This window comes from Gastrolobium bilobum, unplaced genomic scaffold, assembly GCF_033153095.1.
Source record: "Gastrolobium bilobum isolate Gb01-03AN ecotype WA unplaced genomic scaffold, APGP_CSIRO_Gbil_v1 utg5188, whole genome shotgun sequence".
Lineage (NCBI taxonomy): Eukaryota > Viridiplantae > Streptophyta > Magnoliopsida > Fabales > Fabaceae > Gastrolobium > Gastrolobium bilobum.
This window is the reverse complement of record NW_026899969.1, coordinates 876,092-901,898: the sequence shown is the minus strand read 5'-3', so window position 1 is coordinate 901,898 and position 25,807 is coordinate 876,092. Positions and strand designations below refer to the sequence as shown.

Genomic DNA, 25,807 nt, shown 5'->3' with positions numbered 1-25,807 from the left:
CATGAGCACTAGCTTTATCCTCATCACATACTAACTTTTTAGGACTAATTAACAATTTCCCTTGTGTGAATGCTTGGTTATAAATCCCACAACAAGGGAATCCTTGGCCATGAAGTAACCTTTGCTCCAAGCAATTCTGCAACTCTTCCTTCTTCTTCCCAATTATTCTCTGCAGAACATAAAATCTCCATTTCCACTTCTGTTTCTCCAATATGAAGTGTGTGTATATCTTCGGAACTCAAAAGATACCACGGAGAATGGCGGTCACACATGCTGATCTTGAACCAAACCGACGAAAAAGATATTTGAGCAGCAAAACCGGTACCTTCTTTATGGTTCTTGCCATTCTATTAGGCCTCTTCTGCTTCATTCTGTGTCTCATAGCAGAAGCCACGCGTTCTAAGGTACACTACAAGTTTAATATGTTTGCAAGTTACAAATTTACCAATTACTCTAAAAAAAATTGAAAAAGAAATTATTTTTTCATGAAGTTTAAAATAATCTGGTGGGGATGATGTGACAGGTGACATCATGGTCGAACATAACAGAGAATAAAGAGGGAAGCAAATCTGAATGTGCATACAGTGGTAGTGGGAAGATGCCATTGCTATGTGCTGCTTGTGCTGTTATTGGACTAGCAATTGTCATGGTCGTGGTGCATGCTTGTATGTTGATCGTAGTTAGTAAATTAACACCTGATTTACTTATCCTGGATCCTGATTCTGCCTCTGTCAAATCCTTAACATGGCAAGCTGGGTTTTTCTTTGTTACAACTTGGTAAGAAAAAGACAGTTCGTTGTGTTATTCTTCACCTATTGCAGAAAATATAGTTCTTTATTTAATGCTTTCCAATAAATTTCTTTTTTTTCAAATAAAAATTAAAAACATGTCCCTTAAAGAGTTAACATATCCTATGTGTTGTAGGGTTTGTTTTGCAGTTGGGGAGATTTTATTGTTGGCGGGAGTGACTGTAGAATCAGGGCATTTGAAGAATTGGTCAAAGCCTAGACCAAGTTGCCTTATCATCAAAGAAGGGTTATTCTCTGCAGCAGGGGTGTTTGTTTTAACCACAGTTTTCTTAGGTTTTGGTTTATACCTAACAGCATTAGGTGCGTTAAGAATGTCACGTGAGCTAGAAAATGTTGCACGGGAGGTTCATCAGATACCAAGAGCACCTCAAATGCTTGCCAGGGAGAACCCTACAACCAGAGAGTCTCTAGTATCCGTATTTCCGACTCCTTTCAATAAAAGCTACAACTTTGTGTAATTGTAAACTTAAAGGCGCAGGAAAGTATACTTAGATTCTAAGAAAAGGATGCAAGTAAAGCGAAAAGACACCCTAAAAAAAAATAAACTATGTATGCGAGAATTGATTTTGTGTAAGGTCGATTGATTAATAACAATTTTCCAGTTTTTTTTTTTTTAGTTTTCTGAAAAATCGATTTTTGAGGATTGATTAGATTCGAAAGAAACCCGACTCGTCGGTCTGATTCTGATAGTTATGCTTTTAAGTGAGGGGGGTTTTATAAGAGTTATGTTGCCGAAAAAGTGACTGTATAATGTTAATAGAGATTCGTTGTGCGTGTCTTAGTTTTTTTTTGTTACTTTAAAAAGTGCGAGTCCCATAAAATGTTATATATAGAAAAAAAATTCTTGTCATGTTAAAGGACAAACTAAAACCACTTTAAGTGGTTATTTTTAGGAATTAACATATATAGATGGTGATTGAATTATTTTTATTTTTACTTATTATATTTTACTATGAATTATAAAATATCACCTTCTTTTTTACTTCTTTTTAACAAAATCTTGAACGCAAAAATAAAAAATAATTAAATTAAAAAAAGTAAACATCTAGAGGGTTTTTTCTGTGTCCGTAGGATGTTATGTCGCAGGATATCTAGTAAAAGTAAAATAAAATTATAATTATGAGTAATATATAATTTTTTTATATACCTTATAACTATATGAACTATGGTAGTATATAGTTATAATATTAAAAAAAATTCATACCCCTTATAATTATGTACTGCTCCTAATACATAGTTATTTTGAGAGTTGAAAGTTCTAAATTCTAACCATACGAAAGCGTATTAGTTGTCTAGTTTCATCTTACTAATTAATGATATATACTGAAGTTATTATTACTGGGATATTTTTATACTGTTAACCTGTTATAAAAAAAATCATATCATGAACAAAAAGAATATTAAAAAAAATAATAATTAATTCTTTAATTGAAAAAAAAATTGTTTTCGTTGAATAATAGACAAAGTGTTAGACGTTATGTGATGAGGGAGCGAATTTTAAGAGTAAAAAATATTTAATTTACCAAAGGGTTGGTTTGACTGGTATATGTTTGATTTCGTTCGAACAATATTTTGGATTCAAATCCTAATAATACAAAACAAATTATTTGGGAGAGCTAGCACCAAATATGAACATTTCTGAACTGAATTGCCTCTAAAAATATACGTGATTTATCCACACACAAAAAAAATTTGATTTCCAAACAAATCAACTCAAGGAGAAAGTTCTATTTCACAAAATAAATTAGTCTCATTTAAAAAGGATGGAAATATTTTTTAAATAAAAAGTGATTAATATCCGCAAAAATATTTAAATATAAATCATGTATGATGTATGTATTAAGTTAATTAAATTTATAATTAATTGTTATATTTTTTATAATTAACAATGTAATTAGTGTAATATACTGAAATAAATACATAAAAGACTACTCATTCATCGTGATTGAGAATCCATGTTGGATAGGAACCATAAACCACACCGAGCTTCAAGGTTAGATCCAAGAGCAAAAGCCGGCCCATAAAACGAAAAACGTTAGGCGTTGAGTGAATGTGTTTGGCCATCGAATCGAAATTGCAGTAGCTACGGGTTTTGTGGTCAATTTATCGATCTTCGAAATCTTCTCGTGTTCTTGATCTCACACAGACGAAACGATGTCGCTCGGGCCAAATGACAGGACCGTAGCCGACGAGGGCTTGCAGAAGAAGCGTCGCGAAGGCCTCAATGCTCGGCAACAGTTCCCCACTCCTCTTTAGACTTCCACCGTCGACAAGAAGGTACTGCAACCTCCTCTTCGTATTCCATGCTCTTCGCGGTTTCGGAAGCTGCTTTCAATCGGTAACTTGTTATTTACTGGGGTTCTAATCGCTCTTTTCTGAATCGATTAGCTTCCATATGTTAATTTATATCTGCTATACAACGCAGCCCTCCAATTGTCGAAGTTATTCAATCTGGTGTTTCCTAGTTTCTTAGCTTCGAAGTTTTTTGCTTTGTTAGATAAATATATTAAGATTTTGGGTTGGATTTGTTGCGTTTACATCATTGCCTTTCTGATTAATAAATAATTAAATATTAATGATATTTCTTAGGAAAGATAAGTTGAAAAAATGTGTATTATTTACTCTTCACGTCAAATGAGTTCTTATGTGAACGGACGTAATAGAAAATATAAAATCATTAGTACATCCTTCACCTAATAACCTAAGCTTTTAGATTTAATTGATTGCTTTATATACTATGCATCTTATGTTTTTGCTTGTGTGGCGCAGAGTTGTTGAAATCTGTTGTGTTCATTAGTTTTAACATAGCATCTGGATCTTCTGAGAACCTAAAGTGGTGATTTTGTTGTGTTCGTTAATTATAACACAGCATCTGGATCTTCTGAGAACACTAAAGTGGTGATTGATTATGGGCCACTTCCTATAATTGTCAAGCTACTTAGTTCACTCAGTGATGATGTCGGGGAACAGGTTTGTTATACTTGAATGTGCTAATACAAGCATCTTCCTTTTTAATTTTACAGAACATTAATCCACTGAAATTCTAGGCGGTGTGGGAATGTTGCTGGTGACTCACCTAGGTGCCGTGATCTAGTGCTCCGCTAGGGTGCCCTCATCCCACTATTGGCCCAGTTGAATGATCATGCAAGACTTTCAATGCAGAGAAATGCCACATGGACATTATCAAACTTTTTAAGGGGCAAGCCACTGCCTCAATTTGAGCACGTAATACCTTTACTCTCTTTATTGGTTAATTTAAATCAAACTTTTGGGATATCCTCTTTTTGCATATTCTTACTGCTAATATTATGGTGGATAGGTGAGGCCAGCTCTTGAGCGTTTAGTGTGTTTTTTTTTTTTTTTTTTCAATGATGGAGAAGTTTTGACAGATGTATGCTGGCATTATCATATCTTTCTACGAATTCAACGGTTAGGCTTGGACCAATTCTTCAGATGAGATGATCTGACTCTAACCTCACTTATGTTAATAGCAGAATCTCCCCAACTGCAAAGCAAATCCTACAACACTGAGCACGTGTTAATTGTTTAAGATCAGATGATGTTTAATGCTAATGACATTTTTTTCAATTTTAATTTGAAAGAACTTTCATAAATTTATTTGAAGACCCCAAATTTTGTCAATCTTGCACACTAGTCTTCTTGTAAGTAGGAGATGCGTTGGAAAGAAAGTGGGTCTCCCGCCAAATGGATCTCTTGAGAGGATCAGCATGTGTGGGAAAATAATGTCTTGGGTTCCTTAAACTTAACTTATATAGCACATGATTCAGTAGGAGTTTTTGTGACTCGTTATAGGTGTAACTCTGTGACTGAGAGTATTTGCAATGGGGTTCCTATGATCAGCAGGCCTTTCTTTGGAGTTCAAGGGACAACTGCAAGTATGATGGACGATGTTTGGGAGATTGGGTTGATAATAGAAGGATAGAGGGGGAAGAAGATTGAGGAACAACTTCACTTGCTTAAAAGCTTGAATCTGATTCCTGCAGGAAGAGGGGAAGAAGATTAGAAGCAATGCCCTTAATGTGAAGGAGACCGTGCAAGATGCAGTGAGGCCTGAAAGGCAACCGGTCTAGGAAGGTAAATTGCTTTCCTGCACCCCCAAAGCGTTTTGGGGTCACGGGGTTACATAAAATTTGAATTTAAACATCTTATCATCAATTCTTTTGTGCGTGGTATCAGAAAAACTTGTGCCCAGTCTCTTTAAATTAAATAAAAGAATGACCTCCGTCTAGTCTCTTTTCGGTTGTTATTGGACATTTGTTCTTCCATAATAATCCAAAATTGGGGAATTCTTCATATGACAAAATTAATTACAAGAGTAAAACAAACTGCATGGTTCTTACTCTAATCTCAAGGACCGGTTGGGTTTTCAGCTTAAATTCTTGTTTTCACAAGTGTCTATAATTTCATATTTTTTAGCATTTTCAGATTCCGTGACATATCAATATATGCTGAAGATATATGAACCATAAAATATACCTGACAGATTGGTTATGTAGTTATTTTTAGTAAGACATTCTTGATATGAGAGTGTGAGATAAGTTGTATAAATCAGTGCGAGTTACTAATATTTGCATTGAGAAATTTTTGGAGAATGGCATTACAAGCTAAAGCTGTTAAAAGATAATAAATTATACTCTTCTCACCAATTGATGTAGACATGTTGGCCAAAATAACTAGCGAATGTGGTTTCTCCTACAAGTGGTATCAAAGTCAACTATCTAAAGAGTGTTGTCATAATAAGAGTACATGTCTGTGCTAAAAGTCTTCTTGATATAAGGTCAAATTCGTGTTCTATTGAAAATGACAGCATAGGCACAAATATTTGATTGGAGCGTTTTAATTGGTTGTGGTTTGGAGATTCTAAAGATGCGATTTGTTAATTACGTGACATATCTCGCTATGCATGAGCATGCCTTCTTGAAAATAAAGGTCCAGCGGTCTTTCATTAATAAATAAATTAGCTTGACAATTTGATTGCGATTTTGAAGATTTGAAAGATGCAATTTAACAAAGATGGAGATGATTTAAAGATTTTGAAGAATGTATAGCGATGATGAAATGTGGACGTCAAAATTATTGGATTTAACCCGGATTCTTGTTTAGATGAGTATCTAGTTTTCCGGTTACTAAAATTTCAGAAAATTTGATATTATACATGAAATGTATGATAGGTGGGAAAAACATGGTCGTTAAAATCTCGATTTATCACTACGATTTTACGTTTTTATTATTTTTTTTCATCAAAACGCTTTTACGATTTTTTTACATTACGATTTTACGTTTTACGATTTTTTAACCCTCTTTCGATTTTACTTAAAATCTTGATTTTAATAACCTTGGAAAAAAGTGTGTATCATTTTAAATGATGAAAAATTGTGTCATTTTAAGTGAGAGAAAGAGATAAATAAAAGAGGAGAGAGAGTGGACAAAAAAATATAAAGGTGTGTGTCTCACCTCTTTGTGAGAGTGAAAGGATATAAGTTGTGTCATTTAAAAGGACAAACACTTTTTCTATGATAGATAGATGAAAATGTACATGTCATCGGAATCTTTTTTATTCCCCATCATGTCCTCATCCCACGTAGAAATTAATCCAATGTAATTCTTTCTTTAGATATTTTAATCAGTTCATCACTTCGCGATTAGTTCGATTAAGGGCGAGTATCGGAATTAAGGTTTTAAACCCCTCTTAAAGATAGTACTGGAGAAAATCGAACACGTGTTCTCATCCTCACCTATTCAATTCCTTAACGCCAATTGAGCTATCATCATTTGATTAATTCAATATACTCCGTTCCTTGTTAACACTACTTTGACTATGACATATTAATCTCATTTGTTAAGAGTTATTCCAAGCTCTCGCTCAGCACCCTCTCCTAGGAAAAAAAATTGTCAAGGCGTATTTGTGTACTACAAATTAAGGAATAAAAAGATCGTATTTGTTATTTATTTTAAATATTTAAAAAGGTATTTAATTCGTTTTTAATTTTGAAGATATTGACTTGTTTAGTGAGCTTGAGATGCGAAATTAGAGTAAAGAAATTTGGGATACACCACTCCAAAAGTTAGCTCATGCTAACTCAGAGTTCCAAAAGCTAGCTCATGCGAACTCAGAGTTTCAAAAGCTAGCTCAAAGAATGGGAGTGTCCAAAGCCTTATAAAGGCCATATTAGTTGCCCATACAATTAATGTGGAACTATATATCAACACGCCCCCTCACACGAGAGCTCATTGAGCTTGAAGCGTGGATTATGCACAGACCCAATTTTTGGTTTACTTTTTGTACTTTTTATTTTAATTCTACTTTAAAGTGGGGGCGGTGAGAGGATCCAAGTAAATAACCTTTGGATACATCATTCCAAAAACTAACTTTTGAGAGTGTTCAAAGCCTTATAAAGGACATATTAATTGTCCATACAATTAATACAATTAATATATCTCAACAGTCAATCGTCCATGATATGGTTAGAGTTCATTGTCAAATTGAGAAAATCATTTGAATTCCCCGTAGACAGGAGGCCCGTGACTCAGATATAAATTGAAAAAGAAAAGGAATACAAAGTTATATATCCGTAAATAGGTGATATCGTTACCTTGTTGATAATTCATGGCGCATCAGCCGGCAGCCGCAGTGAAAATTGTTACGATTAGAATGAAAAAAAATGAAAAGGATGAATAGTTGAATTTGGGATGGTCCCTAAAGAGAAAGGTGTTGCGAGCTTTGGCTTTTACTCCATGTTTTGTCTGACAAGTTTTTGTTTATTTGCTATCTCTCTACTGATGTCCCTATCATTATTCGTCACGAGTTGAACTTGTGCTGTGATGCGCTCTTACTTACTCTTTTACATAATTGTCTTCTTGATACTAAGTAGAACCTAATAATTATATAATAAAAATGTATTCTTCTTTCTTCTTTTGGCATTTCTTATGTGCTTTGCTTTTTTCTATGCCAAATTTTGACAGACTTATTTTCCTTGGGTCAATACAAGGATGTGATTAACAGATTACAGGGTGTGTTGCGAAGGCAAGACAAACATCAACTACACCCTTCCGTGACTTGGGCCATTTAGATTATGGTTTATTTTTAAAAAAATTTAAAATTACGTTCAGATGAACTATATAAAAAATACTTTTAAATAAAAAAATTATTTGAATGTTAAAATTAGTAACCATTTTTTTATATATATAATTATTGGATATGTGATGGTAATGGTGTGTGATAAAATTAAATTTTTAAAAAAATATTTAACTTTTACTTTTTTCAAAAGAAAGGAATGACTTCTAAAAAATGTATTATTTAAAAAAAAATTAAATTCTATTTTTTCTAAAAATTACTATCCAAATACATTAAATTTTCTAAAAGGACTTGAAAAAAAAAATCTCTAAAAAAAAGTCCATCCAAATACACGCATACTTAGTGCACGTTATTTATGTAGCTTTTTTTATATTTAGTTGCTCCGACTTGGGAAATAATTTTTAATGTCCGGGAGGACTCAAAACTCGTGTTCCCTCTAACAAGACAAATTTTTTGTTTCTTTGACAAAAAAGTCCATCCAAAAACATACATACTTACTGCACGTTATTTATGTAGCTTTCCTTATATTTAGTTGCCCCGACTTGGGAAATAATTTTTAATGTCCGGCTCGTGCTTCCTCTCACAAGACAATTTTTTTCTTTCTCTAAGAAAGAAGTTCATCCAAATACACACGTACTTACTGCACGTTATTTATGTAACTTTCCTTATATTTAGTTGCCCTGACTTGGAAAATAATTTTTAATGTTCGGGAGCACTCAAAACTCGTGTTCCCTCTCATAAGATAATTTTTTTGTTTCTCTGAGAAAAAAGTCCATCCAAACACATACGTACTCACTGCACGTTATTTATGTAGCTTTCCTTATATTTAGTTGCCCCAACTTGAGAAATAATTTTTAATGTCCGAGAGTACTCAAAACTCGTGCTCCCTCTCACATGACAATTTTTTCCTTCTGTAAGAAAAAAGTCCATCCAAATACACATTATACTCACTGCACGTTATTTATGTAGAGTCACTCTGACTTGGAAAATAATTTTTAATGTTTATTTATATAGCTTTCCTTATATTTAGTTGCTCTGACTTGGGAGATAATTTTTAATGTTTGAGAGTATTCAAAACTCGTGCTCCTTCTCACAAGACAAAATTTTCCTTTTTCTTCTTATCACAAGACAAATTTTTCCTTTTTCTTCTTATCCATATTATTTTTTTCTCCTATTCTTTTTATGCATGTTATTTTTCGCTTTTCTTTTTTACTCTATTTATTTTCTCAAAAGGACCTCCCAATTGTTAGTGGCCTCGGAACATAAAAAATGTTCTCCTTGACTTGAGAATATTTGTTTTAATAAATGCAAATATGAGAGCATGCAAAATTCTTGAGAAATGGATAACTTATTGGTCAACTGGGGACAACAACCCACCCTTCGTTGCTTTCCCATCCTTAAAACAACAACAATAATAATTATAATAAATAGTTTATTTGATTTATTAATAGCAATCTAGGAATAAAACAAATGGAATATGCAACAAAAAACAGAACTTGTAAGGGAGAAGAGCACGGTGGTCAAGTAGTGATGGAGCAGGAATTTACATGGTTTTGGGACAAGCTACAAACTACCATATTTATTGTCTTAATTGCTAAAAGTTTTTTTTCTTTATACAACCTGTGAGGCTAAGCTTTTCACCCATCATCACCATCATCATCATCATTATTGTATTTGTAGGATGTATTACGATTGGAAATGATATGATCTAAATATTAATTAGTAGTAGGTGTAACAAGGCAATTGGGTTGAATAATGTTGTGTTGATTATTAAGCTTGCTTTACATATTCATAGGTTCAATCAGGCACCACCACTACAGTTTCAAACTGATTTTTTATTAATGATTAATAAATGGTTAGAGGCAATGGCGCGTATTTTGTTGATTTCAGGAGATTTTGGCGGGGTAAGGAATAGAGGGGGGAAGGGCATGATGGTAATTTAACGAGCGATGAGTTAGGGTTTGGACGTCCCATTTATAAAGGTCTGGTGTTTTAGATTAGATCTGCTGCGGCTGGTGCGCGTGTGTTTGTGTGTGTGTCGTTTCGATTCCTCTTTCTCTCATTTCTCTCTCTCTCTCTCTCTCTCTCTGCACTCACTCGCCTCCGTCACTCACTCTCTGCATCTGCATGCCCGTTTTCTCTTTCCTCTGATCTTCAATCAACGGAATTGTTGATCTCAGATCTTGGAGAGTAGCTTCAGAATGGTGGATCCAAGTGGAAAAGTGAGTGTTCAAGTGATTTTTTTTTTCTTGGTGATTTCTTCTTCATAGGGATAGCTGATCGAGCTAATTTTGTGGTGTGATTGCAGGGATCAGAAGCAGAGGATGCCAACCCTAACGGTGGTGCTTCATCAGGGAACAGCCCAAGCAATGAGCAGAAGAAAACCTGCGCCGATTGCGGCACCACCAAGACCCCTCTATGGAGGGGTGGACCCGCAGGACCTAAGGTGATTCCATTTCCTTGATCTAACATCAGATCACACCAGTGTGCATGAGAATCAAGCCTTGATCTGATTCTTATTTTCTTTTATTTTTGATTTTTGCAGTCGCTTTGCAACGCTTGTGGGATCAGAAGCAGGAAGAAGAAAAGAGCGATTTTGGGGATAAGCAAAGGAAGCAACGAGGATAGCAAAAAGGGGAAAAGGAGCAGCGGTAGCAGCAAGGTTGGTGGTGGTGGTGATGGTTTGAGCTTGAAGCAGAGTCAGAGACTATTTGCTTTTGGGAGGGAGGTTTTGATGCAGCGATCGCATTGGAAGAAATTGGGAGAGGAAGAACAAGCTGCGGTTTTGTTGATGTCACTCTCTTATGGATCGGTTTATGCCTAAGAAAAAAAAAAAGAAAACCCTTCCATTTTTATTTTTAGAAGAACAATTATTAAGAATTTTAGATTTTGTTTTAGGATGCGCCCCTTAGTGTATCGCCCCCCTCCTAACCTTTTCTAAGTGTATATTTTAAAATTCTGCTACTGATTGTTGCTCTGCTCAGCTCTGGGAATGGGGATTATGAGCGTCTGTGTTGTGTTGTCAACAGTTGTAAGAAAATGATTCAAGTCCAATTTTGGTAATATAGTTCTCTATTTGTCATTGTTGTTCCACCCTTGTATCATTTACTTTCCCATGTGCCCTATACTCTCTCGATATCTTTTTACAACAATCTATAAATCACACATTGTGTCGGCGGCGTGAGGAGGAAATTTATTACATGAATTGGACCCTCCAATTTCCAATTTTCAAATTCAGTATCTATTTTTGTTCGCCTTCGAATATTCATTCTTAAGGAATTGGATCAAAAAACTAATGAAGCACCGAGTGAGGTGTGATCTACATTTAGACATTTATATGAAATTTAAGCGAGTGATGATGGCTTTGTTAGCAAAATAGAAAGCGGGACATTCTTTCCTGTTCAAATTTAATGAATGCATCGTCAAATCGAATTATTTTTTTGTTGCGTAATGTGGATTAATATTTGGTCAATCGTTTATTTATTTGAAAAAAGTGGAATGGGTGGCAAAGCAATTGGGGCAAAAAGGAAATAAATTTAAAGGAGGAGGGAACGTGAAATTCATAGTTCCCGCTAGTTTGACTCTAGAAAACATGTACACACAAAGGCCATTTACACTTGGGTCTGCCTGGTCAGATTTGATGGCCATTCTCTAAACCCCAAATATCTTATTTGGGGTTATTACAGTACACACGTGTTTTCCTTGCTTAAAAAAAATTAATTATTCTAAAATCAGCTCACAAATACCATTTCTAGTCGTAAATCATTTTTGTCACATCAATTCTTTTATAACAAAATAATACCAAGTCTTTTATTACAAAAGTAAATTCTTAACAAACCTATTGTCTTCGTTCCAATATTTGAAAAAAGTAGAATGGGATCCTATTTTTGTACCAAGTCAAAACATGTTTTGCATTCATTTTTACACAATCTGAACCAAACATTACCATGATTTCATCTTCCTAAATGTGATTTTGCCTTGTGTTTGTCTTGTTTGGTTGTCTTGAATGGCCTTGTGACTAGGGGTGCTAAACGAGTCAGGGGCCTCTAAAATTGATTGTTGGACCCAGGCTTAGACTTGTATAAAAGCTCCTTTAATAAAAAGGCCTCAGGCTCCAATTCAAAAGCTCGGCTTTAGAGCCTCTCAGGCTTGCCTAATATATTATTTATTTATTTATTTTTATACTACTTGTGATAGCTCTCTCTCTCTTCTCAATTCATTTCATCCCATTTTATTAATTAAACAGATTTTTTAAATGATTTTGTTTTATATTATGCTATTTGGATATACATTAAATTTATGAATATTTATGGAATTACTAGTGCTGTTGATTGTATATTTTGTTTGGATAAATTTTTGTTGTATTAATTTTTTTAAACAAGCTAACAAGCTAAACAAGGCTTTTATTTTTTGTAAATGAGCCAGGCCATAGGCTGATATTATATTCGTAACAGGTAACAAGCTAAGGTGAGTCTCACACATTTGAACACAGGCTCGGCCCGTTAAGACCAAAGTTCGGCTCGTTAACACCCCTACTTGTGACCATAGAATCCTAATTTTTGGTAGAAGATGTATATTTCATAAGGCTTATTTTTTTCTTTTGACAAGTTAAACCAAACACACCCAAAACAGCACTCATTTTGTGGCTCTTTGACCCATTGGGGTCTTCTGAGATTTTAATTTATCAATTTGATATTTGATTTAGGGTATTTACTAATAGAGGTCACTTAATGACACGAGGAAGACTCAACGTCATTGAATGTCGTGACCCTCTCTCCACGTCACTCACACATTTTTTTTTTTCAATTAAGTGATGCCCTATCTCCTGGGGCACTCATAGGATTGTGCCAAGTGGCACAATCTCGTTACCATAAAATTTTGGAAGGCCATAACTTTTAACTAGGATATCCAAATCAGATGATTTTTTTGATTTCACATAACTTTTCGAGATCTACGCAATGACACATCATTTGACATATTTTATCTTCCACGAACATAGTTCAAATTTGCAACAATAGTTCCACTTTTTTACAAATTCGAACTATGTTTGTGAGAGATAAAATATGTCAAAAGAGGTGTCATTGCTTAGATCTCAAAAAGTTATGTGAAATAAAAAAATCATCTGGTTTAGATACCCGAATCAAAAGTTATGGTTTTCCAAAATTTTACGGTAACTGGACTAACGAGATTGTGCCACTTGGCACAATCCTATGAGTGCCACAGGGGAGGGGGTGTTACTAAATTGAAAAAAAAAGAAGAATGTGAGTGATGCGGAGGGAGGGTCACGACACTCAGTGCCGTTGGGTCCTCCTCGCGTCACTTAATGACCCCCATTGGTAAATAACATAAATCAAATACCAGATTAAAAAATTAAAGGTATAAAAACCCGAAATGGGTCAAAGAGCCCTCATTTTAATCATTACATATTCTCTTCAAACAACATAAATTACTACACTTTAAAATAAAATTGAGGTTGAAAAATATAATCTTAACCCATATAAGTGGAATTAGGTACAAGTGGATATATTGACCCTTTTGCCACTGTCTTGAGTCTTAATTATCATTATGTCACGATCCAATGAAATTTTCTCAAAATGACACGTCACATTCTCGCTAGGCCAACAAGTGAGACTGTCACATCTGCAAAAAGTTGTCCACGTGGCTAATCTCGTTGGGCTATCCAGCGAGAATAAGTGTACCTTTTCCACGTGTCAGCACCCTGGAGTATCTCGCTACACGAATAAATCTTTGTTACTACTGTTATACCTAGATTCAGTGCATCTCATCAATGAGAGCATTGCACATTAGAGGAGAATTTTAACTAACATGTAATATTTTCATTGGTGAGATGTACTGAATCTTTGGTACAGCAGTAGTACCAAAGATTTATTTCTCGCTACACTGTTGGGCGAAATTTGTGACCTGCAAGACATTGCCACGTGTCCAATCCAGTCTCGCTTGTTGGCATAACAAGAATGTGACGTGACATTTTGAAAAAAATTTATTGAATTATAGCATAGTGATAATTAATACTCAAAAAAGTGGCACAAGGTCAATGTCCCGTACAGGTGTTCTATTCTTTCTCACTTTTTGAGGTAGAAAAACTGAGTAGTCCCTTTCTTTATTATATGAATACGCAATATAAAATCCTAAAACGATGCTTTTATGTTGTGATTTAAAAATAAGAAAATACTACTCTTATTTTATATGAGATAGTTATCTCATATTCAAGCTTTTCAAAAAATTTACCCTCTCGTTTTTTTCTTCTTTAATGATAGATCCCACTTGACTTCTCTCCTATAAAATAAGAATAGTATTTCCCATAAAAATATATATACCACTGTTTTGAGTTTTGTTCATAGGGGGCGTAACACAACCAGCTTCATGGTCATGTAGTTGGTGGTCAAGGATAGTTGAAGGGAGCTCTTTCATGTATTCTGATAGATAAATGCGGTGGTATTAGATGATTGAGCAGAGTATGCAAATGAGAAAAGATGCGTGAAATCAAATATACGTTGCGGCCTGTTACTCATGCCCTGTACAAGTTTTATTCAGGTTGAAATCAAATATATATTTGCATGATTTGCTATGTATTAGTCATTACTGTTTCTTTGTAATGTGAACTACTGAAGATGTCATTTTCAACATTCAACATCCCTGAGTTTGGACAACAAAATGATTAAAGATAGGAAAGAACCGCCAATATTAGTTGAGCTTTTCGTTTATGCTTTTTGTTCATCAATTAATGAAAATGCATTTGAGTCCTGATTCGGTATCAGTTCCTTTGACTAAATTTTGCGGCTAAATCAATACAATCTGATTTCATGTCTTTTTGTTTGTGCTTTGTTATTCTACTTTTCATCTGCCTTAAAAACTGCCACAATGATTTCAACATTATGCATGTGTGGACTGAGAAAGACAGCAACCATCCCGAAGTAAGTGCAAATCTTTGTTGACTAAATGACATGAAATGCTACGCCAATACAGTAAAGAGTAAAAATCAATTAAGGTATTAGAAAATACTGATGCCAAATCAACTCAGAATTTTCTTGATAACCAAGAACTTTACCATGTATAATGCTTAGTCAACTAAATACTCACTTTTTTTTTTTTTTTTGGTACACTAGGAAATGAATACTAAATACTCACTTTTGATGTTGTTACCTGTTAGGATTGAAATTTGAGCCTTTTTACCCATGCAATTTGCTTTCCTAGGTTGATTCCAATTGTTAGTTTTGAATGACAATAAGTTCGACCATGATTAATTGTATAGATATTATTTTTAAGTTGAATATGAAAAAAAAAAAAGGAAATGAGACACCCTAATCGTTCGTGAATCAAATCAAATAGCAGCATAAAGTAGTGTCCTTTTTCATATTGGATGAAAAGGCAATTCATTATAGTAACATTACTTTTCTTGGTATCCTTTTGACATAAATTATGTAATAACCGTGAGTGAACCCAGACCAGATAAACTAAAGTAATAATATTCATATGATAAAATGGCAAAAAAAAAAAAAAAAGATACACAGCGATATATATATATATATATACCCCAACTGTAGTCTGTAGACAAAGTAAAGCATTTATAATGTCATGGCTGGGATAAAGTCAGGCAATCAATAAAGACATCCTTTTTTTGAGGGTACAGTCAGCAATAATTGATTTTGGTATTGGTCTTCCTGCTGTCTGGGAGGCACTAATTTAACTACAGCTCAGACTCTAATCAGAAACGTTGGTCTCAAGGAGCAGTCTTCGTATTTACAGAAATTCAATTACTAAAGTTGGAAAAAATTAATTTATTTTGTCGTACTTATTCAATTAATTTTTTTATAATTAATGTCATCTGATTTCTATTTATTTTTACTTTTAGTAAAGAATACCTGTCTCCGTAACAGTTAGAAGGCGTTTAGTTGCGGAGAAATTTTATGAATGATAGGAAAATGATATACATAGAGAAATAGTTAGAAAATGAGTTTGTTAAAAAATGTTAAAATATAGATGGGAAAGATATTACTGGGCAAATTAAGTAATATTTATAAAGTCTATGTTTGGACGTAAGTAAAATATAGATGGGAAAGATGCATGAAATTACGAAAATAACCCTGTATTCAAAATACATGATTAGGTTGTACAAAGGAAGCATTGACATTTTCCCAATTGCAATTGGCTAGAAGATTGAATTGAAGTAAAAAACGATGAGATGTTTACTGTTGATATACAACACACCTGCAGCAACCTTTGTCAGGATCATGAACAAGATGTAGTGATGGGAGGAACTGAACCATGGGTGAAAGTGAAAATTCACTTCAAGCTCTGTGAGGAAATAACTAGGTAAGCTGCAATACCACTCTCGAACTGGGATTATTTGGCCTGCTTTTTGGTCACAGATAGCCGTCCAAATTGATCACCTGGGATAATGATTTAGGTAGCCATCTTCCAAAACGGTTCAACCAAACATGGTTGTCTTAGAATCCTACTTGTAATTTGCCCATCTATCTTGCCAAATTCCCACAACCAAACGCCCCCTAAAGATATGATAACTTATCCACACACACAAAATAAAGATATGACAACTGAGTTCCAATTTTTTATACATATATATTATGGGGAAGGTTATATTTACAAACTTTTTGTTTACAAATTCTTACAAACTACACTAAGTATGACCAGTTATACTTCAATCAAGAATATATGCCCGGTCATACTTAGTGTAATTTGTAAAAAAAAATTGTAAATGGATCCTTCCCTGTATATTATTGAAGGTGGAATACTGTAAATATACAATACAAATTGTAATTAAGATAAAGAACAATTATGTTCTATGTAATTAAAGTGATATATATTAACAATATAACTATAACCTTAATAATGAAATTATAACCTTGGTAATAATATATCTTAATAATATAACTATAAACACAAGTGGTTATAATTATGAATAAGTGTGTAATATGTAAATAAATACATAATTTAAAAAATATTATAATACAAGTGTTATTTTTATTTTTTTTAGTAGGCAATACAAGTGTTATTTAAAAGCACCTAAAGTTAGATTACCCCCAAAAAAAAGCACCTAAAGTTAGTTCACCAAAAAAACAAAAGACAGAAAGTTAGGGTGTGTTTGATTGTGTTTTAATTTTTTTGTTCTTAACAAAGTTTTATAAAATAATTTTTAAGAATTGATTTTCAGAATAAAAAAAGGAACAAATATGTTTGATAAATTTGTTTTGGAAACAATTTTAAAAGATAAAAGAATAAAAAAATCTGTTTGGTAAATTTGTTCCAAAAACATGTTTTTAGAACAAAAAAAATAAAAAACGTCTTTGATCAATACCCCTTCAATACAAAAGCATTTGATCATACACCGCTACCTCTCCTTCAATACAAAACCATTAATAATAATAATAATAATAATCAAAATCACTGATACCCAAATCAAAAAAGCACAGAAATTATTTACCAAAAAAAAAAAGCACAGAAATTTAGGATGAAAACCTGCAAAACAACATCGTAATCAAGCCAGAATATAAACTAATTGTCAGATTTGATAAAAAAAACACCAAAAGGTGCAACTTAAAGAAAATCCAAGTTTAATCGCAAACGCACGATGATTCCTTTACACTGCTCAACGATCGTCGATGGGGGTGCTGCTTGCTAGGTGAGAAAGAAGAAGGGGTTTTGAAATTTTTTTAAAGATGCAATGATGCCTTTGAGTTTTGTTTTTGATAATTACAGAAGTGCCATTAATTAAAATAAGTTGTTCTCCGTGTTTTGAATGTTTTCGGAACAAAAAATCGGAAACGAAAATAAATATAAGTGTGAGTTGTTTTGCATTTTCAGTTCTAAAAACAGATAAAAGGAAACTGTTTTCAAAATTAATTTTACAAAACTCTTCCCATCAAACAAGTTTTTTTGTTTTTAAAAACAAAAAACTGTTTTATAAAAGCAGGCCCTTAATTTTCTCGTTTGCAAACTCAAAAGTTTTTGGGCTTTGGCACAATACAACCTTCTAGTGGTAAGCCCAAATTTAAGATATTATCGCCAATTCTCGCTTCTGTAGATAGTATAACAAGGCTTCTTTTACTGATTAGTTTTCAAAATATCTCTTTTTTTATTTTTTTTAAAATATTTTTATTTAACTTTTATCATCATAAAAGTTTATCACTTTTTAATTATCGTTGATTTCCGTGTTAATAATTTATTGTGATTTATTAAGTTGCACTTATTAATTTTCAATAAATCTAATAAATTATAACTGTTAAATTGACGGAAATTAACGGTAATTAAATTAATTATAAATGTGATAAATATATATTTTTTTTTTTTGATAACAAAATATTTTTTGTGATAAGTATAGCTTATCCCGTTAAAAAATATATTAAAAAGGCCATTCCTAACGAACCGACTTGGTAATACAAAGGGTACTACTAGATATATTTTCGCACGGGAGGGAACAATCACTGCGCAGGTGCGATAGAATCAACGCAATCGTCAAAACACAGGAATTTTTGGCCAAACTTAGTAACTAAATATTTTTTACTTGAATTTACGTAAAACAACACTTACCTAGCTGGATGTTGGGAGATGAAACGGTTCCAGCACGAGGTTCAGTTACTTCATAAAGGCTGGGTTTCGTTACCTCAGACCATGTTGTCTAAACTCTAAACATTGAACTTTCCATTACGAATTGTGTTTTTAATCACCAAGCAATGGAACATATTCCAAAAAACGTTGTCATTTTCAACGCCACAGCTTTTATTTCGCATCCCTGGTTATATCCTTTATCGCAGTAAGCATGGCATTTGGTCGTAGTCACTGCCTCGAAGTGGTCTTACTTGCATGTGTCATTGCTTTGGAATCCTAAATCACCCTAGACCAAAGCCCATTAAATTCATCAAGTAAGTGGATAAGGGCATGCAAAATAACTAAATCAAATTGAATTGAACTGAAATGTATTTCTATAACCAGTTTTGAGAATTAAACTAATTTTATAAATTAATTTAAAAATTGAATCAGATTAAAAGAATAGATTTGAAAAACCGGTTCAGAATCGATTTAAAATCGATTCTTAACATGGGAGACAATTTCAACACAACTTTTTAACATAACATGAAAAATCCTTGTTTAGGTTTATTTATTTTCAATTTTGTATCGAGTTTGTATTAGTAAAAATTGACACACAAAAATTCGTATAATGTCACGTGTGATTTGTGAAACAGTAAATATGAATTCATGTTAATTTTTTACAAATTATTCGTGTCATAATATGTCTTATCAACTTACGTGATAAACGACACATTTTGAGAAAAAATGAACCGATTGAAATATTTAAAATAAAAATAAATGACATATTTAGAAATTGATCATATTGTGTCATGTTACATCAATTCACAAAATAAATTAGAAGTGAGTTTGGTGGCTAAACCAGAATTAGTTTATTGACAATTAAAGTAGGTCAAATCTATAAGAATAACTCATAATTTAACCCCAAAAATATAAGAATAATTAATTTATAATTATTACAACAATTAAATCAGTAATAAACCTATTTACAATAATTAATGTTGACTTATAAAAAATGAGTATGCTCATTCTAATTTCAAATCTTTGTTTTTATATTAATACTATATTTTCAATGTTGTGTCATATCTTTTAATTTTAAAAATGGCCATATTTGTGTCCCGTGAATGTTTGCTTCATAAATCTCTAGACTACTCTACTCGCAAGTCGCAACGACAGTGCAGAGCACTATTCAATCAGCGTAAAATCTTGAAACAAAAGAGTAACTACGATTCGGCTTAATATTTGATAAATAAACTTTTTGTGAACACTTGCATGCATATCAGATTTTTTATTTTATTTAAACAAATTTGTATGCTCCATCATATTGAAAACGATAATGACAAGAATATCATGAAGGGAACAAAAAAGGCCTTCTGAACTAAAAACAGAATGACACGACAATTGACCCAAATATCTCTTTTGTTTGTTTGCAATGTGGGCCAAGGGCCGAATGTCCATTTAGTGCCCAAGTCTCTATTGGTCATTACCTAACGCCTTTAGCGTTCGGCGTGCCCCCTTGTCTCGCTCTTCTCTAATGTGAACTGAATAATGAATCATATAAAATGGGTAATCAAAAATAAAATAAAAGAGTTTCGTGTCTGTCATTTTAAATGACATAAGTTATGTTATTTTAGGAGAGAGATAGACACAGAAAAATGAAAATTATAGGAGAGAGAGTGAGTGGTTTTTTAATTTAAAATTTAATAAAATTTGTTTTTCTGTGTCTGTCTCTTTCTTAAAAAGACAGAGTGTTATGTCATTTAAAATGACAAATACTTTTTTCAAAATAAAATCATGTGAATTACACAAGAAGAAAAGGACGAAATGGCAAGATGCAGCAAAATTGCGGAGATAATTAAAGAAGAGTGACTTTAGCTATCAAACTTAAAAATTAGAAGATTGATAACCCAGTTAAAATTTTGGCTAAAGCAAATTTTTGAAATTTTTTTTGAAAAACAGAGGAAAATCGTTAATTTTTTTTTTAAAAATTGATTACTCCCTCACTTAAGTTCGTGTATAAATTTTAAAACATTAAAAGAAATGTGAGCTTGATATTTCACACACTATCTCAAAAAGGAAAAGGAAGTATAAAAATGATTAGAAGATTTCAATGGAATAAGGGACCGGTATTCTAGATTAGGGACCAGGTTTTGGTGCAAGCACTATCAGCCTCAGGATCCTGGGGCACCAGGAAGAGGAAGAGTGGGGAATGCATTGGATATGGATGCCGATTGCAACATGAGTAGGGCCCATTCATCATCATATTAGGACTAACGTGCCTTACACCTAAGGCTGCCAATACATTTGTCTGTAATTGTGATATTAAAAAAAATATGTGAGTTTTTGTGAAACATGATACATTATTACATTACCCTAAAATAATAAGGACACGGGAAACGGCATTGCTGCAGGCATAATGTTTTCTTCGAAGCCAAAAACTTTGGTACCGTACAACACATCCGTGACTACACAGTGGAAAAAGGGCGAATAACAAAATAATAATAGGAGGTATGTTATATTTATAATTTTTTTTATGATTTTTTATAATTATTTTGATGTCGTTAAAATTAAATTAACAATTTTTATTCGAAATTATTTTATAATTTTTTATTTCATTTGGATTCAATAATAAAGAAAATGATTACGAGAGGTTTTAAGGGAAAAATAATAAATATATCTTTTAATAATAATGAGATATGATATTATCCTTATATTTTTTTATGCTTATATTATCTATTGCTTTGGTCACAATTTCAATCAATAGTTGAAGGAGAGAGAAAAAATAAAAGTAAATTAAAATTGTAACTTAAGGATGTTGAAAGTTGAAAAAAGTAGGTAAACTAAATATAAAAATAAGAAGACATTATATTTTATCTCATAATAATAATAAAATATGGGATACTTTTTACCTCAATGAACCTCATTGAGGATGTACATCTTTAGTTTCATATTGTATGGAAATTGTTTTCCCTCGAATATGTAGTTATTAGTTTTAATTTCTTGATGTTATCCACGAAAAAATAATCATTAATTTATCTATAAATTATTAAGATGATATCATATATTAAAATATGATATTATTCATAAAGTAATTACCAAAAACATAAGTATAATACTCTATCCCTTTTCCCCCAAATATTTGACTTGTGAAGAGCCCACTTTGAACCCAAGATGTAAAAGTCCAAATTCGTCATATATTGCTGATAAGTAATTAGCTAAATGACGGCATAATATATGTCTGCATGCAATTGGAGCCGGACCTGATTGATTGTCGTGTAAGTCCACGTATAAATTTGGTCAGTTAAAAATAGATATATTTTTTAATTAATTAGAAATGTCATTCAATAAGTAATTTTAGTGGCTGCATTATCAAGAATACAAGCACATACTAAAAAAGAAACACATCTTAATTAATATTTATGTTTTAGTTGTTTTATATCATTAAATGAATTACCATTTTTTTATGTTGAGTCAAAATTTTCTCTTTTTTTTGTTATTTGAGAATTATATCCCTCATGTTATATGAAATGAATTTTTGTAATGTTAAAAAAGGACAAGTTATATAATATTAAAGAAAGTGATATGACATATTATTCAATGAATTGGTCTTGTCTTTTTCTTAATATGACAAAAAATTCCATTCACGTAACATGAGAGATATAAATCCCTTTTTGTTTATATTCTTTTATTTTTTAATGCATATAAAATTTTGTTTAAATTTTTTTTTCGAAGCACAGCTCCCAAACTCTCTCCACTAAATATTTGAACCAAATATATACACATAAATAAAAAAATTTAGGTTCGCCAGTGATTGGAGCTCAGTATCATCGGATTGATAGAGCCTTTTATCCATTATAATTCAACTTATTTAAAAAAATATCAAAAACAATTCAAAACTAAAAGAATTACTACATTAATGTAGCAAAATTCACACCAAGAGTATGCGCGTTTAGCTATGGTCATTTTGCAACGAGATTAATATTTATTCAAGGGAGTTGGGTAATTTGCTAAGTTGACGAGTCGCGCATGAAGTACATGTGTGACTGCTTTAACCACACTTAAAACACACAAAATAACTATAGGTGATTGAAATTATGTCACTTGATAACAATTGATTCAATCAAGGCCAAACGAGCACCAATCTCACGCGTAACTTAAATGCACACCTTCCCAGTGCTCCTTTTATTGAATTATCATGGTAATTTATTTTCATTTTTTATAAAAATATAAAAAGTCAGTTAAAAACTTCTAAATTATAGAAAAATATTTAAAAATTTATTAAAATTATAAAAACTTGGGAGGATGTTTTTTTTTTTTTTTTCATTCGCGGTAACTGGTAGGTATATTAATATTTTTAAACACATAAAATCTTATGGTTTCAGTTTGTATTTCCTTTTATAAGTTGGGAAATTATGTAAGCATATATTCAAACTTTCAGCATTTGTAAACGCAAGGTCAAAGGCATCTTTTTTTTTTTATTTGCATCAAGATATTCTCGGAACAGTGACCATTGTGCCACTGTTCCAAGACAAATTTACCTAAATGCCATGTCAAAAAACAATTTTATCAAATTGTCACGAGGCCAAGTTCGCCCAGAGCAGTAGCGAATTTGGTATAATGATGTGTCAGCTTCCTGGTGGTGTCAGAGTTCGCTTCAGACACAGGCGACCTCTGCATGCAAGTCACGTGGCCTGACAGGTGAGACATTAATTTCATCCGAGGTCACATGTGTCAGAAGCAAACTCTGACACCACCAGAAAGCTGACACATCAGCATACAAGTTCGCTACTGCTATGGGCGAACTTGCCCTCGTGACATTTTGGTAAAATTGTTTTTTAGCGTGACATTTAGGTAAATTTGTCTAAGAGTGGCACAAAGGTCACTGTTTCGATATTTCCACGGTTGGTAGTCATGTGACTAATCCTCCACCCCGGATCAGCACACAAAACGATAAAAAACTGATCACGAGATGCTTTCTATTCACCGGAGTTGGAGATCAAACTCCCAACCATTTGTTTATAAGACGAGATGCTGAACCATCACGCCCACCCATAATGATTTAGGGTAAAGACATCTTTGCATGCGATACAAGATATAAAAATATAATTGGAACGTTAAGCTAACCACTCGCTCCCGTAGATCGGAGTGGTCAACATCCGAGCCAAGATAAACTAATCAAACGCCCCCCACTCTTTAAGGCACCACGCTCACGCACCACCATCACATCACCCGAGATAAAATCTCTAGTTACGGACTTTCAGGTGACGTAGCAAACTAGCAATAGCATGCTCAATGAACAAGGACCTTGTGCATATTAATTAACAAAATCAAAATGATGAGTATATAAAGAAGTTGGCATCGAATGGTACGTGTCGGTGGCTGGCAACTTTGAATTAACCCAGAATTGAAATCAAATCCACATGCACCAGTTATCCCTTTTTCTCTATCAACCATACCCTATCCATCATTACCATCGTCATCAACCACACGGAAACCACTTCAATTTGAGTTTAATTATTGCTGTTAACCAGCCTCATTTCATGAACACAAAAAATAAAAAATAAAAAATAAATTCACCGACCAAGACTCAATTTAATTAACCATCACAACTCAATTTCTAAATAAATAAAGAAATGAATAAAAGTAAGTAAAGCATTGATTATTATTTTTTATTTTATTTGATCATACTAAGAGAACATACATAAAGGCTACATGAAAAATTGTCAACAAATTGCAGAAACAATCTACATTGGCATCAGAAAGAGAAATCAGAAATATGTATGTGGTACTTGACATGTGCACGTTCCTGCAGGCGACGTCTGAGAGGAGGGCAAATTCGGAAATTTAGGAATGCTTCCAACTTTGCAAGTTTCAACTCACTCTCATTTTCCGCAGAATTTCTAGATCTGCAAATCTATGCAGTTATTCCCACCAGTTTCGTTACTCTCTCTCTATATCTTCTATTAGCATCTTCAATCAACGCAACAACAACAAAAAGGTTGACAAAGCAACCGCATAGAGCAGCGAGGAAGACGTCAACGGCGAAGAAGCCGCCGTGGACGGTGGCGGAGGGCTGTAGTAGTAGAAAGGAAAATATGGCACGATTGGGTTGGGCGGCGGCGGCGTTGGGTAGTTTCTGTTGTCGGGCGGAGGGTAATAATAGTAGGTGCCGCCGGTTCCTCCGGTGGATGCCGGAGGAGGTGGCGAGGAGTAGATATACTGAGAGGGTGGGGGTGGAGAGTAATAATATGTACCTCCGCCTCCGCCAGAGCTAGGAGGAGAAGGAGGGGGAGGGCAATTGTTGGTGGAAGGAGGCGGTGACGACGGCAACGGCGACGGAGGTGGCGGCGACGGAGGTGGCGGGGGTGATGAGTAAACTGGGTTGCAGGGGTTATCACAGGCGGCACACATTGTGCACTCGATCTGGTCGTGGGTGGTGGTTTTTATGCGACGATCAGCATCTACCATTGCCACATCAACACAAACACAAGTGAGAACCAACACAACCCACAAACACAATCTCATTTTCCGTCCTAGGCGAATGACAAATGACTAGGATACGAGATTATGAGAGTGAGGAAGGGAAAGTGTAACAGTGTAGATTGTAATAGAAAACAAAACAAAAGAACAAAAGTGGAGTGTGTGTGAAGAGAAAGTTTGGGCAGTAACTAGTGGTGTGAGGTGCTGCTATATCTTATCTTTCAAGCTATATTATATCTTTTCATTAGTGCACCCTCCCATATTTATTTTTCTTTAAAACTTAAAATACGGGAAACAATGGTGAACAGATACACGATGAAAATTAAAAACGAATCAGTTATTGTAAATTGTGTCAGTGACACGTTTCTGTTTCACACACAGGGGCAGCCATGTTTGAATTGAACACTTGCACAATAAAAGCTATGCTATGCTAAATTAGTAACCTAGGCGGAATAATGAGGATAAAATTAATTCTTATAAATTAATTTTAAAATATCATTCTTAAATATAAATCAATTTTTTATAATTAATTATGTCAAATTGAAACGACACGATATCTAGCATGAAAAAATTGTTTTTCTTTTGTTTGCATTAACATTTCCTCTTATAATCTGTGGGATTAATTAAAATGTGACATGCATAAGTTTAAATCATGCATTAGCAGTTAGGTACATGGAATATCTAAATTACCCTCGGATGGTTCTATCTACTTTCTAGTGATAGCGTGGCAACACAAAGAGGAAACGTAAAGTAGGCGTAAGCTCCACGTGGTGCTTTCGCCGTAAGCAGCTGCGCTGCGTTGGGTTTGTACTAAATGATTTTAACTCTTAACAATGTAATGCATTGGATCTGATAG

At 33.4% G+C, this 25,807-nt stretch overlaps 3 protein-coding genes and 1 long non-coding RNA gene across 6 annotated transcripts; 3 read left to right on the top strand and 1 right to left on the bottom strand.

The window, feature by feature from the left end:
• The first annotated feature begins 245 nt into the window (after positions 1-245).
• LOC133294443 (uncharacterized) lies at positions 246-1,267 on the top strand. The gene is made up of 3 exons (XM_061493094.1): positions 246-404; positions 524-777; positions 925-1,267. The coding sequence occupies exons 1-3, from the start codon at positions 258-260 to the stop codon at positions 1,265-1,267; spliced, it is 744 nt and encodes a 247-aa protein (XP_061349078.1). The 5' UTR covers positions 246-257.
• Positions 1,268-2,786: 1,519 nt separating this feature from the next.
• Positions 2,787-5,099, top strand: LOC133294555 (uncharacterized). Of its 3 annotated transcripts, XR_009749224.1 has the most exons (4): positions 2,787-3,147; positions 3,679-3,779; positions 3,857-4,034; positions 4,671-5,099. It is a non-coding gene; the product is annotated as an uncharacterized LOC133294555 (long non-coding RNA). The 3 variants fall into 3 exon arrangements; XR_009749223.1 differs by having other exon boundaries at positions 2,787-3,086; positions 3,857-5,099; XR_009749222.1 differs by having other exon boundaries at positions 3,857-5,099.
• Positions 5,100-9,924: 4,825 nt separating this feature from the next.
• LOC133294538 (GATA transcription factor 16-like) lies at positions 9,925-11,048 on the top strand. Its single transcript, XM_061493225.1, has 3 exons — positions 9,925-10,127; positions 10,214-10,351; positions 10,451-11,048. Exons 1-3 carry the CDS (start codon positions 10,107-10,109, stop codon positions 10,727-10,729), a joined length of 438 nt encoding a protein of 145 aa, XP_061349209.1. The 5' UTR covers positions 9,925-10,106; the 3' UTR covers positions 10,730-11,048.
• A 13,314-nt stretch (positions 11,049-24,362) lies between these two features.
• LOC133294569 (leucine-rich repeat extensin-like protein 3) lies at positions 24,363-24,991 on the bottom strand. The gene has a single exon (XM_061493261.1). The coding sequence runs from the start codon at positions 24,937-24,939 to the stop codon at positions 24,448-24,450; it is 492 nt and encodes a 163-aa protein (XP_061349245.1). The 5' UTR covers positions 24,940-24,991; the 3' UTR covers positions 24,363-24,447.
• Positions 24,992-25,807: the final 816 nt, after the last annotated feature.